The sequence below is a fragment of the Vulpes lagopus genome, chromosome 16 (genome assembly GCF_018345385.1).
Source record: "Vulpes lagopus strain Blue_001 chromosome 16, ASM1834538v1, whole genome shotgun sequence".
Lineage (NCBI taxonomy): Eukaryota > Metazoa > Chordata > Mammalia > Carnivora > Canidae > Vulpes > Vulpes lagopus.
In genome coordinates, this window is record NC_054839.1 from 4,433,715 (window position 1) to 4,446,918 (window position 13,204).

General features: G+C 40.6%; 1 protein-coding gene across 3 annotated transcripts in view; it reads right to left on the reverse strand.

Moving 5' to 3' along the window:
* TNFSF13B (TNF superfamily member 13b) overlaps positions 1-13,204 on the reverse strand; it is a 51,684-nt gene that overhangs the window by 24,539 nt on the left and 13,941 nt on the right. The window contains exons 2-5 of one of the 3 annotated variants that reach the window (XM_041731147.1): positions 8,926-9,056; positions 7,512-7,603; positions 6,777-6,930; positions 6,592-6,679 (exon numbers count right to left, since the gene is read on the reverse strand). In XM_041731147.1, the coding sequence (XP_041587081.1) occupies positions 6,592-6,679; positions 6,777-6,930; positions 7,512-7,561 (292 nt within the window). In that variant the 5' untranslated portion in view covers positions 7,562-7,603; positions 8,926-9,056. Of the gene's footprint in view, positions 1-6,591; positions 6,680-6,776; positions 7,477-7,511; positions 7,604-8,925; positions 9,057-13,204 lie in introns of those variants that run through there. The other 2 variants (XM_041731146.1, XM_041731145.1) reach the window with 2 other exon arrangements.

Genomic DNA, 13,204 nt, shown 5'->3' on the forward strand with positions numbered 1-13,204 from the left:
ATTAATTGTGTTTATTGATTACTTTGTGTCTTTCCCCTTTGCAGTAATGTAATCTCCCGTGGGCAGGATACTTTTATCTGTTGTGTTTTCTGATCAGAACCCAACACCTAGAACAGTCCTTAAGACCTGGCAGGCCTGTGGCATACATGGAAGAGATGCAACATCACTTCTGGCTGCTTTGATTGACTCATTTCCTGGCTCTTCTGTTTCCCAAAACTTTAAACTTGACAAAAACAGGGTTCAGAGATTTGGTTGTGAGGTCACTAATTTATTTTATTACTTTTTTGGAAACTGAACAGAAGCCAGCTCTTGCAACACTGAAAAAAAGAAGTAATTATTGAAGCAAGGGGGAAAAAATAGCACTCGGGGAAGCTTCTGGTCAAAGATCACCATGACAGCAGCCAGCTGTTTCTGTTCTAGGAAGGAACACGCCCTTACTGGGTAAAAGCCTCCACCAGCCTAATTCTGGTACAAATTGGATGACATTGTATATGCTCTACATTGTATATGCTTTCAACATTCATTTTACAGTCTTGTAAGATACCGCCAAGCCAGAAATGGCAATGAAACAAAGACTGGATGTTACAGACCCATCAGACCTCCCATCTTTCCTTGCAAAGGAGATGGATTATGGATTTTAAGAAAGAATACTCAAAAATGGAGTTCAGTTATTTGTTAAGTACCAATGCTGGTATCTTAATTGTGACAAAGTATTGTAATGTAAGACAACAGGAGACACTGGATGGGGGCTAGATAGCAACTCTCTGCACTACCTTTGCAACTTTCCTATAATTCTAAAATAATTACAAACCAAGAAAGTTTATTTAAAAATGGAGAAAAATAAAGTAGATTGGCCAAAATCTTACAACAAATACTTAGAAGATGAAATATGAGTAATTTCCCCCCTCTTGTTTGTATATTTTGTTCATGCTTTCACACTGTTTTACTATTATAATTGAGACAAGTATAATACACATTATCAACAAAAATAATTTTTGTATTTCTATAATCTAAAACACATACATTTCTAATAACTTTTAAATTCCCTACTGAATAACAAGAGGAAAAATATAAAGGTTACCTAATTTTATTAATAAACTGAGCTCAGTGCAAATCCATTTGAAAGAACCCATTCTTTTGATGGCTCTTGGTATGGTTATCTCTACATTTTTTAAGTGGATGGAAGAGTTAGATGAGAACTGAACTACAGGGATCATGATGATTCCATTTGTGAAGAAATTTTAACATGTAATATTTCAAAGCCAGATCACTTTAGTTATTAATTTTATTTGGGAATATCTCCAAATACACTTATGGGCTGAAAAGTGAACTTTTGGCTAATGCAAGCCATTTGGCAATTCTTTGATCCTGGATTTCCCCACATTTCTGTTTGTTAGATTACAATCAGAAATTATCTTATGAAACACAGAAACTTAATAAGACTTCCATTTGAAACACAACACAATTAAGAAAAACAAAACCGGAGCCAAATACCCAAACTGTATAACTAAGTAAGAGCAGCACTCACCCTTGGGAGGACTGGAAGAATGTCAAGTGGGCACGTGGGCTGAGGCTGATGTCGTCCCTTCATCTACTGCTATTCATTTTGTGAATACTCACCAAGCTGTATCCTTAAGATACGTGCCCTTTTCCGCATGTAAATAATACTTCAATTAAAACCAAAACATTAAAGAAAACCAGAAATTCATGAAATTAGAGTTAGATTGCTGAATATGAGAGTTTGTCTCTGACTCTTCAGCGAACCCAGATTGTGTCTCTACCTGGTGAACCAAGAAGGTCTGGGACAAGGGGCCCCTGAACTCTCCCTGCAACTCTAGCCTTGCAAGCAAACTCATCCTTTGGTAAATTAGTTGCTTTCAATGTCAAGTTAAAAAATTGCATAAGATGGCCTCCAATCTAAACCTGAGAAATGAAGAAATATGGGAAAATCACTCCCTCTTCAAATGATGCCAAGTCATTGCATCTTACCTCATAGTAAGCCCCAAATCAATCAGCAAATATTCATAGAACACCTACTGTGTGGAAGTATCACAATGAATGTGCCAAAGAAAGAGGACCTGGACCACAGAAGCCTCTACTCTTAGGTTGTACAGACAGGACACATACAAACCTCCCCTGGGTGCTATGTAATCCCAGGTGTGCTACATACTGAGGATGTGGTGTGTTCTAGCCCAACACCCTGGAGTTTACTTACAAACTGAACAAGCACACAATAAAACTGAAGTACTGCTGAAATTTAGATTGGATTTACAGAGAAATGAAAATGGGCAATGTCCTGGGGTGTTATTTAGCAATAGTTAGTTCTGAACCTATTTGATATAGTTATAAAATGATGGCACACTAATATTGAGGAGTATATGTAGAAAGCAGACTACTCTTTAAAAAAATCTGAAACAATATTATAATTCTGTTAAGTACAAGTCCAGTAAGGGTGTTGATGTGGCTCAAAACTATCCATGAGATTGAATGCTACATTATTTGTTGAAAATTCTGTGTATTTTAAAACAGTTTAATAAGCTATTTGAAAATCCCAGAACTCCAAAATCACAACAAAACCTTTTTAATAATTAACTATGAAAGAACAGTAAAACCTAAGAAAATTCTATCTAATTGGGAAATTTAAGATTTGTTATTTAATAAAAAGATATTAAGCATTATTGGTTATATAAATTAAACAGTGAACAAACTCATTTTCTTCTTCAGAGTTACAATTTGCATAAAATTCCAACAGAAACTGTCAATGGTTCTATAATGCATATAGAAAATTAATAAATAAGAACAAGAATGGACAGTTTGAAAGCAACAGGGACAACCTAAAGTTTTTGAGTCTTACTTCAAATAAATCAGGACAAGGGGTGCCTGGGTGGCTCAGTCGGTTAAGTGTCCAACTTGTGGTTCTGATTCAGGTCATGACCTCGGGGTCCTGGGATTGAGCTCCACATCTGGCTTCCTGCTCAGTGGGGTATCTGCCTTTCCCTCTGCCTCTGCCACTGCCTTCAGCTCATAGTCTCTCTCTCTCTCAAATAAATAAACAAATATCTTTAAAAAAAATCAGAACTAGACTAGAAACAAACAAAAACAAAGAAAGTTGCATAGATTCAAATTATACAGAATTTTCTCAACTCCAAAGAAAGGACATTACCAAACAGACAAAGAAAGAAAGAAAGAAAGAAAGAAAGAAAGAAAGAAAGAAAGAAAGAAAGAAAGAGTCAAGGAGTTCCAGACAACCCTCTTGGTTACATACACATTACTATTGTAGTACTAAGCAAATTACATTTTCCCTGCACAGAAGTATGGCATCTAAAATGCCATTCAAGCCAATTTCACCAATGAGGAATAGCAGATATGACCTGTAACTGAGGTCCTCCTCTTCAAGGAGAGGAGATCTCCTCTCAGATCTATGGACGGTATGAGTGTTAGTGTGTATATATATGGCGGGGTACTATTTATTGCATATATATGTCATCTATACATATATTTGATATATTTATATACATACTATATATACCTATACTAATATATATATAATGTATATATACACACACATATATACTATATGAAAGGTCTATGAAAATCTCAGGCAAATTATGATTATGAAAATAGCAGTTATATCTGGACTGTGGAAACTGGGTAAATTTTTATTCACTTGATACAATTTTTTGTTACTTTCCAAACTTTCTAAAAATTACAAATTTATTTAGAGAAAATCTTTAATCAGTATATGATTTTTGGATGCCATAGAATCACAAATTTGTAAAATTTTGCACATAGGAGGAAAATTTAAATATAATAGAGGGTATTTATGGAAGTGGGACTCTGGGAGTTAATTAATCTCTTATTCAATGTCCTTTCTTCTTAAACCTGCTATAATGAGCCCTTTGCAGCTCTTTTGCAATGGTAAAGTTAAGGATTATTCATAAACCTAATGTGCAGAGGCTGGAGAATACTAGCATGGAGGTTGAAGAAGATTGAAACATTCTGACTCTATGAGATATTAAAGCTCACTATATTACAAAATACTTAACATATTTTATTTAATACATATAAAAAGAATAATAAATCAATGAAAATGTCTCAAAATAGATTCAACTATATGTGAGAAACTTAATACAATATAGTAAGCTTTCCAATGCAAACAAGTTAAAAAGAATCATCTAATAAATTTAGTTGAGATATTAGGAATAATTTAGAAGGAAAAAAATTAAAGAAGAAAGGGAAAGTTAAAGCTAGTAGACAGGATCTACCAAATGAATGCCAGGAGGATTAAGGAGTTAAATAACAACAAACTAAAACACAAAGTTATAAACCAGTCAAAGTGGTAGAGAATAGAATAGGCTATATAAGAAATTATGAAGAAATACATTTTTAGCTTTGACGTATGACAGAAGATCAGAAGGAAAAGTTTATCATATTACATACACAGATGCAAAATCTCTGCACACGTTTTAAATAAGCAAGATATTGGGAAGATATTTACAGCAAAATTTTGATAAACAGAATGTTTAATATAGTTCATTCAAAATCACAAAGAATTAGGACAAATGAGGGAAGTTATAAATAAAAATTAGCAGAAGATAAAATTAGAAGTTATGTAAATATGCAGAAAGAAATTCTTATTTGTAAGCGAGTAACAAATTATATTTGAGATACTGTTTACAACTACCAAGCTAGCCAACGTAAATTTTAAAAGATAAAGCACTGTAAGAATGTGGAGAACTTGTACACTGCATTTCTGACTGCAATACATTTATAATTCATTTTGGAAGCAACATGGCAAAAGGGAGTAAGGGTGATAAAGATGTTTATCCTCTTTATCTCTGATATTCTTTCTATGGAACATGTAATTCATCAGAAATAAGAGGGTGGCCCAGGTGGCACAGCGGATTAGCGCCGCCTTCGGCTCAGGATGTGATCCTGGAGTTCCAGGATCGAGTCCCACGTCGGGCTCCCTGCATGGAGCCTGCTTCTCCCTCTCCCTGTGTCTCTGCCTCTCTCTCTCTCTCTCTCTCTCTCTGTGTGTGTGTGTGTGTGTGTGTGTGTGTGTGTGTGTCTCTCATGAATAAATAAGCAAAACCTTTAAAAAAAAAAAAAGAAAAAAGAAACAAGAAATCTGCACAAAAGTTTTGGAAATGGTCATGTTAAATAACTGTGTGACAGGAAACTAACATGGATGTGTGAGAATAACTTAGTAGTAGGGAAAATGCTTATTGCATAATGATAAGTGAACACAAAATAAATCCATAGTATATATGCTGTATTTTTTCAGTTAGGTAGGAAATACATATGATAAAATTGCAAAGTATGAAAATGATTCACTTATTAAAGTATAGTAAAAGTACTCACATTTCCTAGTTTATATATATTTAAACCCAACTGTTTCTGATACTTGACACAAAGCATATGTAGAAAATTATGGTTTTAAGAAAGAAGTAAGAATTTTCTTTCCATGAATAAGGCAGTTAGTAAAGAATACATTTCCAGCCAAAGCATCTAATGTGTGTGAGTGTGTGTGTGGTCTGACGGAAGAACACCTAGTCTCTAAGTTGCGTGCTTCCCTCCACAAGTACAAATACATATGTACAGAACTACACCTGTTCTGCTCACCTCAAGGCCAACGTGAGGACTTAAGGAAATGGTAGCCGTGACAATAACTATCCCAGCATGCGCCAAGCAGGCCCATGCTGTTTGCTCAAAATGTGTTCTTTCAAAAAAAAAAAAAAAAGAAAGAAAGAGAGAGAGAGAGAAAGAAAGAAAGAAAGAAAGAAAGAAAGAAAGAAAGAAAGAAAGAAAGAAAATGATACCAGGGATTGTTTAAGTTGTGATATTATTGAATGAATGTCATGCTCTTTTTCATTGTTGAAATGCAGGAACTAGAATCAAACATTTGGGGAAGCCCTGCCCAATTCAAGGTTTCAGGAATCTCTAAGACTGTGGAATAAGTGGGACAGAAAGAAAGGCAGCAATCATGAAAGAACTCTTACAAGAAGATTACAAACTTGTAGATTTCCTGGAAAAGCATTAAAGAAAAGCTTTAAAATCTGTGTGTATATGCATGCATGCATGCGTGCGTGCACATGTGTGTGTGTGTAAAATGAACTTTTTTAGAACTACAGCAATAAACAAATCACAAACACACACCTGCTCCCAACAGGAGCTTCACTGGGCTGGATGGCACACAAGGTGCCCTCAGGAAGTGTTTACCTTTACCTGACTGTCTAAGACTCAGGTAGACAGAACCTATACTGACCTGAAGCGCTTTCCTGCTGGAGTGATGGACACTGTTTCCAACACAGGCACTATCTATTGGAGGAAGACTCTGGGCTCTTTCTCATCCTTTATGCTGCCAGGACAGCACAGCCCTCACTATGGTCATGGAGGACAAAACGTGGCGTGCAGGCTCATCAATGTGCCAATGCACAGGCTGTGCCCTAAAGCCACATCTGGTGTAAATGCACCTCTCACAGTCTTTGAGTACTGATCAACTCTCGGGACCCCAAAGCAGAAGCCAGCCTCCACACCTGTGGATGCCAGGCTCCCTGGCTCCCAAATGCTTCTGCACCCAAAACTTACCTGTTTCTTCCGGACCCTGAATGGCACGCTTGTTTCTGCTGCTTTGGCTGGAGTTGCCTTCTCCTGCAGCGGATGGTGCCAAGATTCCCTAAGGAGAGAAAAACACCAAGTTATTGCAAAGATATCTGAGGTGTGGGGGGCAGTGGTGCGGGGCGAACCTGGGGCCGCAGCTGCTGCAAACTCACGTTCAGAGCTGAGGTGACAGCTGGGGTCTCCCGCATGGCTGCCCTGGGGGCCCTGGCTCTGGCCTGTGGAGGGCCTGGCAGCCGCTCAGGCTCAGTGTGCTGTTCCCGCAGCTCCGCCCGGAGGCTCCCCAGCTCCGCTTGCAAAGCAGCCGCCCTGTGGAAAGACACCACGGAGAGGCAGCAGGCCGTCAGGGCCAGTAGCAGGGTCACGGCCAGCAGCGTTCCATCTTTGGAGCATGGGACAGAGGGGCTTTCCTTCAGGGGGAGGATGGAGACACACTCCTTCAGTTTCATTTCTTCTCCCCTCTCAAGGCAAGGAGAAAGGCGTGACTGCTGGCCTTCTGTGCAACCATCCATGGCACTCCCGCAACTTTGAAGGTTTGGACCTTTCGAGTAAGTGAGCGCAGGGAATGGATCATTTCCTGTGAGCTGTGCTTGCTCATGTCCTACACGGACTACATGGCCTGGCCCCGCGGTCGCCCTCAGGAGAGCTCTCCTGAGCTTCCCTCCGTCTGCCTGGCCGTATCGCGGGGCCCCCCCCCGCCCCCCGGTATGATAGGTCTTCCTGGCACTGGCCCTTCTATTCGATTGCCCAATCATTTCCTCATTTCGCTTTCAGTTTTTGTAAGAATTTTAATCGCATCTAAGACACACACACAAATGGGCCTCGTGCATCCATTGGTATGACAGGACATGGGGTTTGGGCTGGTACACTTGGGGCAGCTGGACAGGTACCGGAAGAGCCGCCGGTGGCAGGACGGGAGCCACTCTGCTCGGGGCCACATGGCTTCGGAGGGCAGGGGGAAAACACACTGACGTTCCTGCTGCTGTAATAAAAATAATTAATGTGAAGGTCAGATAAGCTAAGTACTAGCACTGAACTGTACTCAGCTGGAGAATGATTTATGAACAGTTTCAGAGTAGGAAATAAAACGAGATTTCCTCAGGGGAGGCACAGACATCCACTAGGGAATATTCTCTTTATTATTATCTTAGCAATGAGATAAAAAGAATGTGACTAAATTTGGGGGATGTACTTAGATTACACATGAGGGCTTCTTTATATGCAGGGGATGCATTTTGAAGGGAAACATGTGTACTGCGTTCCTTCTGGGACTCACTGCCCGGCAGTCAGCCACCCACAGGACGGCCAAGCCGGGAAGCATTCCCACTGAGCTCCAAGTGTCCACTCAGGCCGACAGCATCTGGGAAAACTGGCCTTATCTCCAGCTCCAAGTGCCTCAGTCCAGCCCACCATGAACTAAGTGCTCTTTCTCTAAAGCAGCTAATCTACTGGTCCTTATTAGGCTGACCCTGCCCCAATCTACTGTGTGTGCGAACAATCTGATTCAGCCCAGAGTCATGGTAGTTCCAAATCACGGCTGCTGGATGTGGTCTTGCCGCCAAGACAGCGGTCCTGCCGTCTTGATGGCTAGCTCCTGGGTACTTCCTGGTGTCTGGGCTGCTCGGCTCCTAGGACCTGCATGTTGTGTCAGGAGCTCACACTTCAACAAATGCTACTAAGCACTTGCCAAGGCCTGGCTGGGCCTGAATCCTCCATGTGCCACGACCGGAGTGCTAGCTCTGTCTCACATGATGTCCCTATGCCAGCTTCAAAAGGAAAGTCACAGAAATAACGTAAGTGAGGGTAGGAGCTCCAGAGCCAGGGTGTGAATCCTCACTCTCCTTGGTCAAAACACATGGTGTGTCTGGGATTCAGTTTTCTGTCTGTGAAATGGGATGGTAAGGGTCCTTGGGAACTGTAACGGGGCTTATAGGAACCAGGACAAACTAGATTTAATATGCTTCCATTTCTCATCCATTTTCACTTATGACATGAACTATTTTTCTTTATTACAAATGGCACCATCACAGACATCTTCGTGCGGGTCTCCTTGGAATGTCTGCAGGGATTTCCCCGGGAGACACCTGCTAGGGTGTCAGCACATCTTCACCTCTGTCAGGAGTCACAGAGCAGCCTCCCTGAGGAGTTCCTGCTTCCTCCCTGGCTCACGAGGGGTGACGTCACCAGACACTCATTTTTACCTACTAGGTTCCTTTATGTCTGTGAGTTCTAAGACCTTGTTAAATGACTTTTACAGAACTTGAAAAAAAAAATAACACCTCTAAAAAGTTCAATGAAGATTACCTTGGCTGCCCAAAGCAGCTGTTCTCCGATCTCTCAGGTGAGTGCGTGAACAGACTCCTTTGTGTCAGATGTCACGTAACACACGTCTCCTGTCATAGCTCTTGCTTCCAGGCCAATCAGTGGGACACACACTAGAAAAAAAAAAAAGAAAGAAAGAAAGAATCAGTTTGGGGATTATACTAAACCCTTCTGATTGAAAGTAAGGGAAGCTCACTCAGGTTTATGTGTGTGTGTTAATATTACCCAAAGACATATAGAATAAAAGAATTTGAGGCAGTGCTAGAAATTCATTGCTCTGTGCTTTCACTCAGGACACTTGTAGCCACTGCTTCTTTCTGTGAGTTGACTTTCTTCCACTTTTGGTGGGACACTCTTGTCCATATGCTGCTGTAAAAATTCCAGAGAGGGGGAATAGTTCGATTGCGTTGGAGAATTAGTTCTGCCTTCATTGCTCTTTTGGATAGACACCTTCATGGCCGACTGTCTTCAGAGAGTGCCACTGACCAGCCTATGTGTAGGTCAATTTAAAACAAGTGTCTAATCTTGGATCAAGTGGTGGGCAGCCCTAAGCATAGAGAGGGCTGGTGCGTCTTCCACAGAAGGCGGCAGGCCGGTGGCTTCCCCTGACCCAGATGTGAGGCTCATGGCTACTGCCATGTGCACATCCTTCACGGTGATCACACGACCGAATTTCTCTGAAGACAAGTGGAAACCAAGCAGCATTCATGTGCTCCTGAATTTCTTATTAGAGGAACAAAAGGAAGTTACTACTCCATAAATCAAGGATCTGTTTCCTGCTGAGGAAATGTCTTGACAATAATTTAACTGAAATTCTGTTAAACAAATAGCTTGCCACTCATTGAATAACACCCCACACCACAAGTTTATTCAGAGAAGGAAGCTACCATACCTGAGCCACAGAGTGCTCTCTGCCAGGATGCAGCTACTTCTTACCTACTTTTTTTTCTCACCTGAAATAGAAAACATTCCCGTGTATCACAGCTACACCACTTGTAATAAATGAATCCATGTTGCTTGTCCCGTCCACTCAGGACTGGGCAGATAGGAACATGTGAGAGTATAGGTGAAAAGAATTTAAGTTATGAGTTTATCCAAGGGTGTGAACCAGAGAATAAAATATTAAAAAAAACTTAATTAGGAACTTCTGGCTTAATAGTATTATGAAGATTTAGCACCTTTAGGAAACCTCTCTTATACCTCTTCTTTGAGGATAAATTATCTTTATTGAGGATGTGGACCTCTCAACTACGTGAACAAGAGCTCTTCTAGATATGCGGATGTAGCTAACAATGGATCTCGGTAAAACTGGCTTCCTAAAGAGCTCAAAATGTGGTAAACAGTTGGATACAAATAATTATTACATTTGAGAAACAATCATGTTGTTTTCTTTTGGAAATATATATGCAGTTAGTGAAACTGATTTGTAAGGCTAAATGCTAATCACCTGGTAACTGTGAAGTAATGATGTATTTTTCTGGTCATTTTGTGTACAAAAAAATAATCCGGGCAATGCTGATTCCTATTTCTCAATAGTTACACTAAAAAGAGGAGCATGTGCATTTACTGGAGCTTAATTTGTGTCACTCTTGGGAAAAACATCCACTTTTGTTAATGATTTAGTTTCATTTGCAAATATGTCTTTAGTTTGTCGGGGCGCTGCTTTCAGACGTAATGCTCTTGAACAACAGTGTTTAAGTGTGTGCTTTCAATAAATTTCTGTCGACCTCAATACTTTTCAATGATAGTGCAGTTTAGTTTGCTCTTCTTTCCCCTTGTAACACCAACATGAATAAAATTTTAATTAGTATTAAGGTGGGTATGTGTCAGTCAATGCCATCATCTACCTATTCCATATACATGAATGAATCTGTCCATGCCACATATAAGGCCACAGAATACACACTCACACCTAGGTACACTTGAATAAAAACTGGTCATATTCAACCCATCTCGAAAACACTGGGAGAAACGATAGAGTAATTGTTTCTCTAGAGTAGAAGTAGAGTAATGAATCTCTGTTAAGATTTCATGCAAGAAATCTTACTCTCTGCCTCTAAAAATCATTAAGGCAGAACTTGCAAACATTTAAAATAATTTATTTGAAATTTTGTTCAATAAATGTTAGAAGTAAAGTGATGGAAGTAGAGTGCCCAGGTCAGACATGTATTTCTGCATTGTCTGCATGCCTAAGGTTGCTTCACCATCTAAACAGACTCTTTCCTGCCCAAAATCTAGAAACTGATTTTTTTTCTACCTTCAGCACTACTTTATTATTATTTTTTAAATTTAAATTCAAGGGGCACTTGGTGGCACAATTGGTTAAGTGTCCAATTCTTGATTTCGGCTCAGGTCATGATCTCAGGTTGTGAGATCAAACCACATATCAGACTCCTCTCTGGGCATGGAGCCTGCTTAAAAGTCTCTTTCTCTCTCTCCACCTCTGCCCCTCCCCCAGCCCCTGCCTATGTGTGCACTCCTTCTCTCTCTCTCTCTCTCTCTCTCATAAATAAACTAATGCACGTTAGTTCACATATAATGTACTGGTTTCAGGAGTAGATTTCAGTAACTTATCACTTACATATAACACCCAGTGCACATCCCAAGTGCCCTCCTTAATGCCCATCACCCAGTTACCCCATCTCCCTGCCCACCTCCCCTTCAGCAACCCTCAGTTTGTCTCCTATTGTTAAGACTCTCTTATGGTTTGCTTCCCTCTGTTTTTATCTTATTTTATTTTTCCTCCCCTTCTCCTATGTTCATCTGTTTTATTTCTTAAACTGCACATATTTATTTCTTAAATTGCACATATGAGTGAAATCACATGGTATTTGTCTTTCTCTGACTGATTTATTTCGCTCAGCATAATACCCTCTAGTTCCATCCACATCATTGCAAATGGCAAGAGTTCATTCTTTTTCATGGCTGAGTAATCCATTTATGTATGTATATATGTATGTGTATAAATATGTGTGTATGTGTGTGTGTATATATATATCCCCTGCATCTTCTTCTTTTTTTTTTTTTTAAAGATTTATTTATTTATTTATGATAGACATAGAGAGAGAGTGAGAGGCAGAGACACGGGAGGAGAGAGAAGCAGGCTCCATGCCGGGAGCCCGACATGGGACTCGATCCCAGGACTCCAGGATCGCGCCCTGGGCCAAAGGCAGGCGCTAAACCGCCGAGCCACCCAGGGATTCCGCCCCCTGCATCTTCTTTATCCATTCATCAGTTGATGGACATTTGGGCGTCGTCCATAATCTGGCTACTGTGGACAGTGCTGCTATCAACATTGGGGTGCATGTGCCCCCTTGAATCAGCATTTTTTGGGTGGAATCAGCATTCTTATATCCTTTGGATAAACACCTAATAGTGCAATTGCTGGGTTGTAGGGTAGAAACTGATTTTGTTTAGGTGTCTGTCTTTGTGGGATGCTGACCAATTGCACTTTAAATCCTAATTACTGAACTGCAAGCCTGGTGATTCCATACACATTGTCTTTGGTTGCTCAGCGTGGACCAAGTGGCGAGGTTCCTCACAACCAGGTGTGAGGGGGGCTCATGAGAGAGAGTTCATCATCTTTCAGGAGAAACAGAAGGAACTCCTGCTCTGGCACACGTCGTCACAGGACAACCTGGAAGTGTGTTAGCTGGCCTGACTGCTAGGCTGCGGGTAGGAGCGCAGAGTCAGGAAGAGACCTGGGTCTCTCACCACACTGCTGAGCTGCTGAAGTAATCAATCTTCCTGTTCCTTATTCAGGGATTTTCTATATTAAGTCATACATTTTCCTTATTCTTTCAGCCGGTTTGCTACATGATTAAATGCGGAAGCTCCTGGGGCATCCTTAACAAATTCTGTTCGCTTGAGGATATTTATAGGTCTGCAATTACAGACTCTTTGTGCTGAATGGGTTTGAATGTTCGTTCAGATTTTTTCCACGCGTCCACATTTTAAAAACCACAATATAAAGAGAAAAGGTCGGTAGCCACAGCTGGGAAAGCTGGATGCAGTCACTAAGAGTCTTCTTTCCCGTTTTACTTTTTTTTTTTTTTTTTTATAACGTCAGTTATTTCGTGGTGTTGGGATCTTCAGAAAGTAACATGATGACCAGTGCTGCCATGTGCAGACGGGCATAGTGGAGGGGTCTTCTCTGGAAGGAACCAGACCCCACTCAGTCACCTGCCTCGACAGGGAGGACATGAAACCAGCACTGTGGGTGTCCGCATGGGAAGGGAATCACCTCGCACAACCCAAGGGG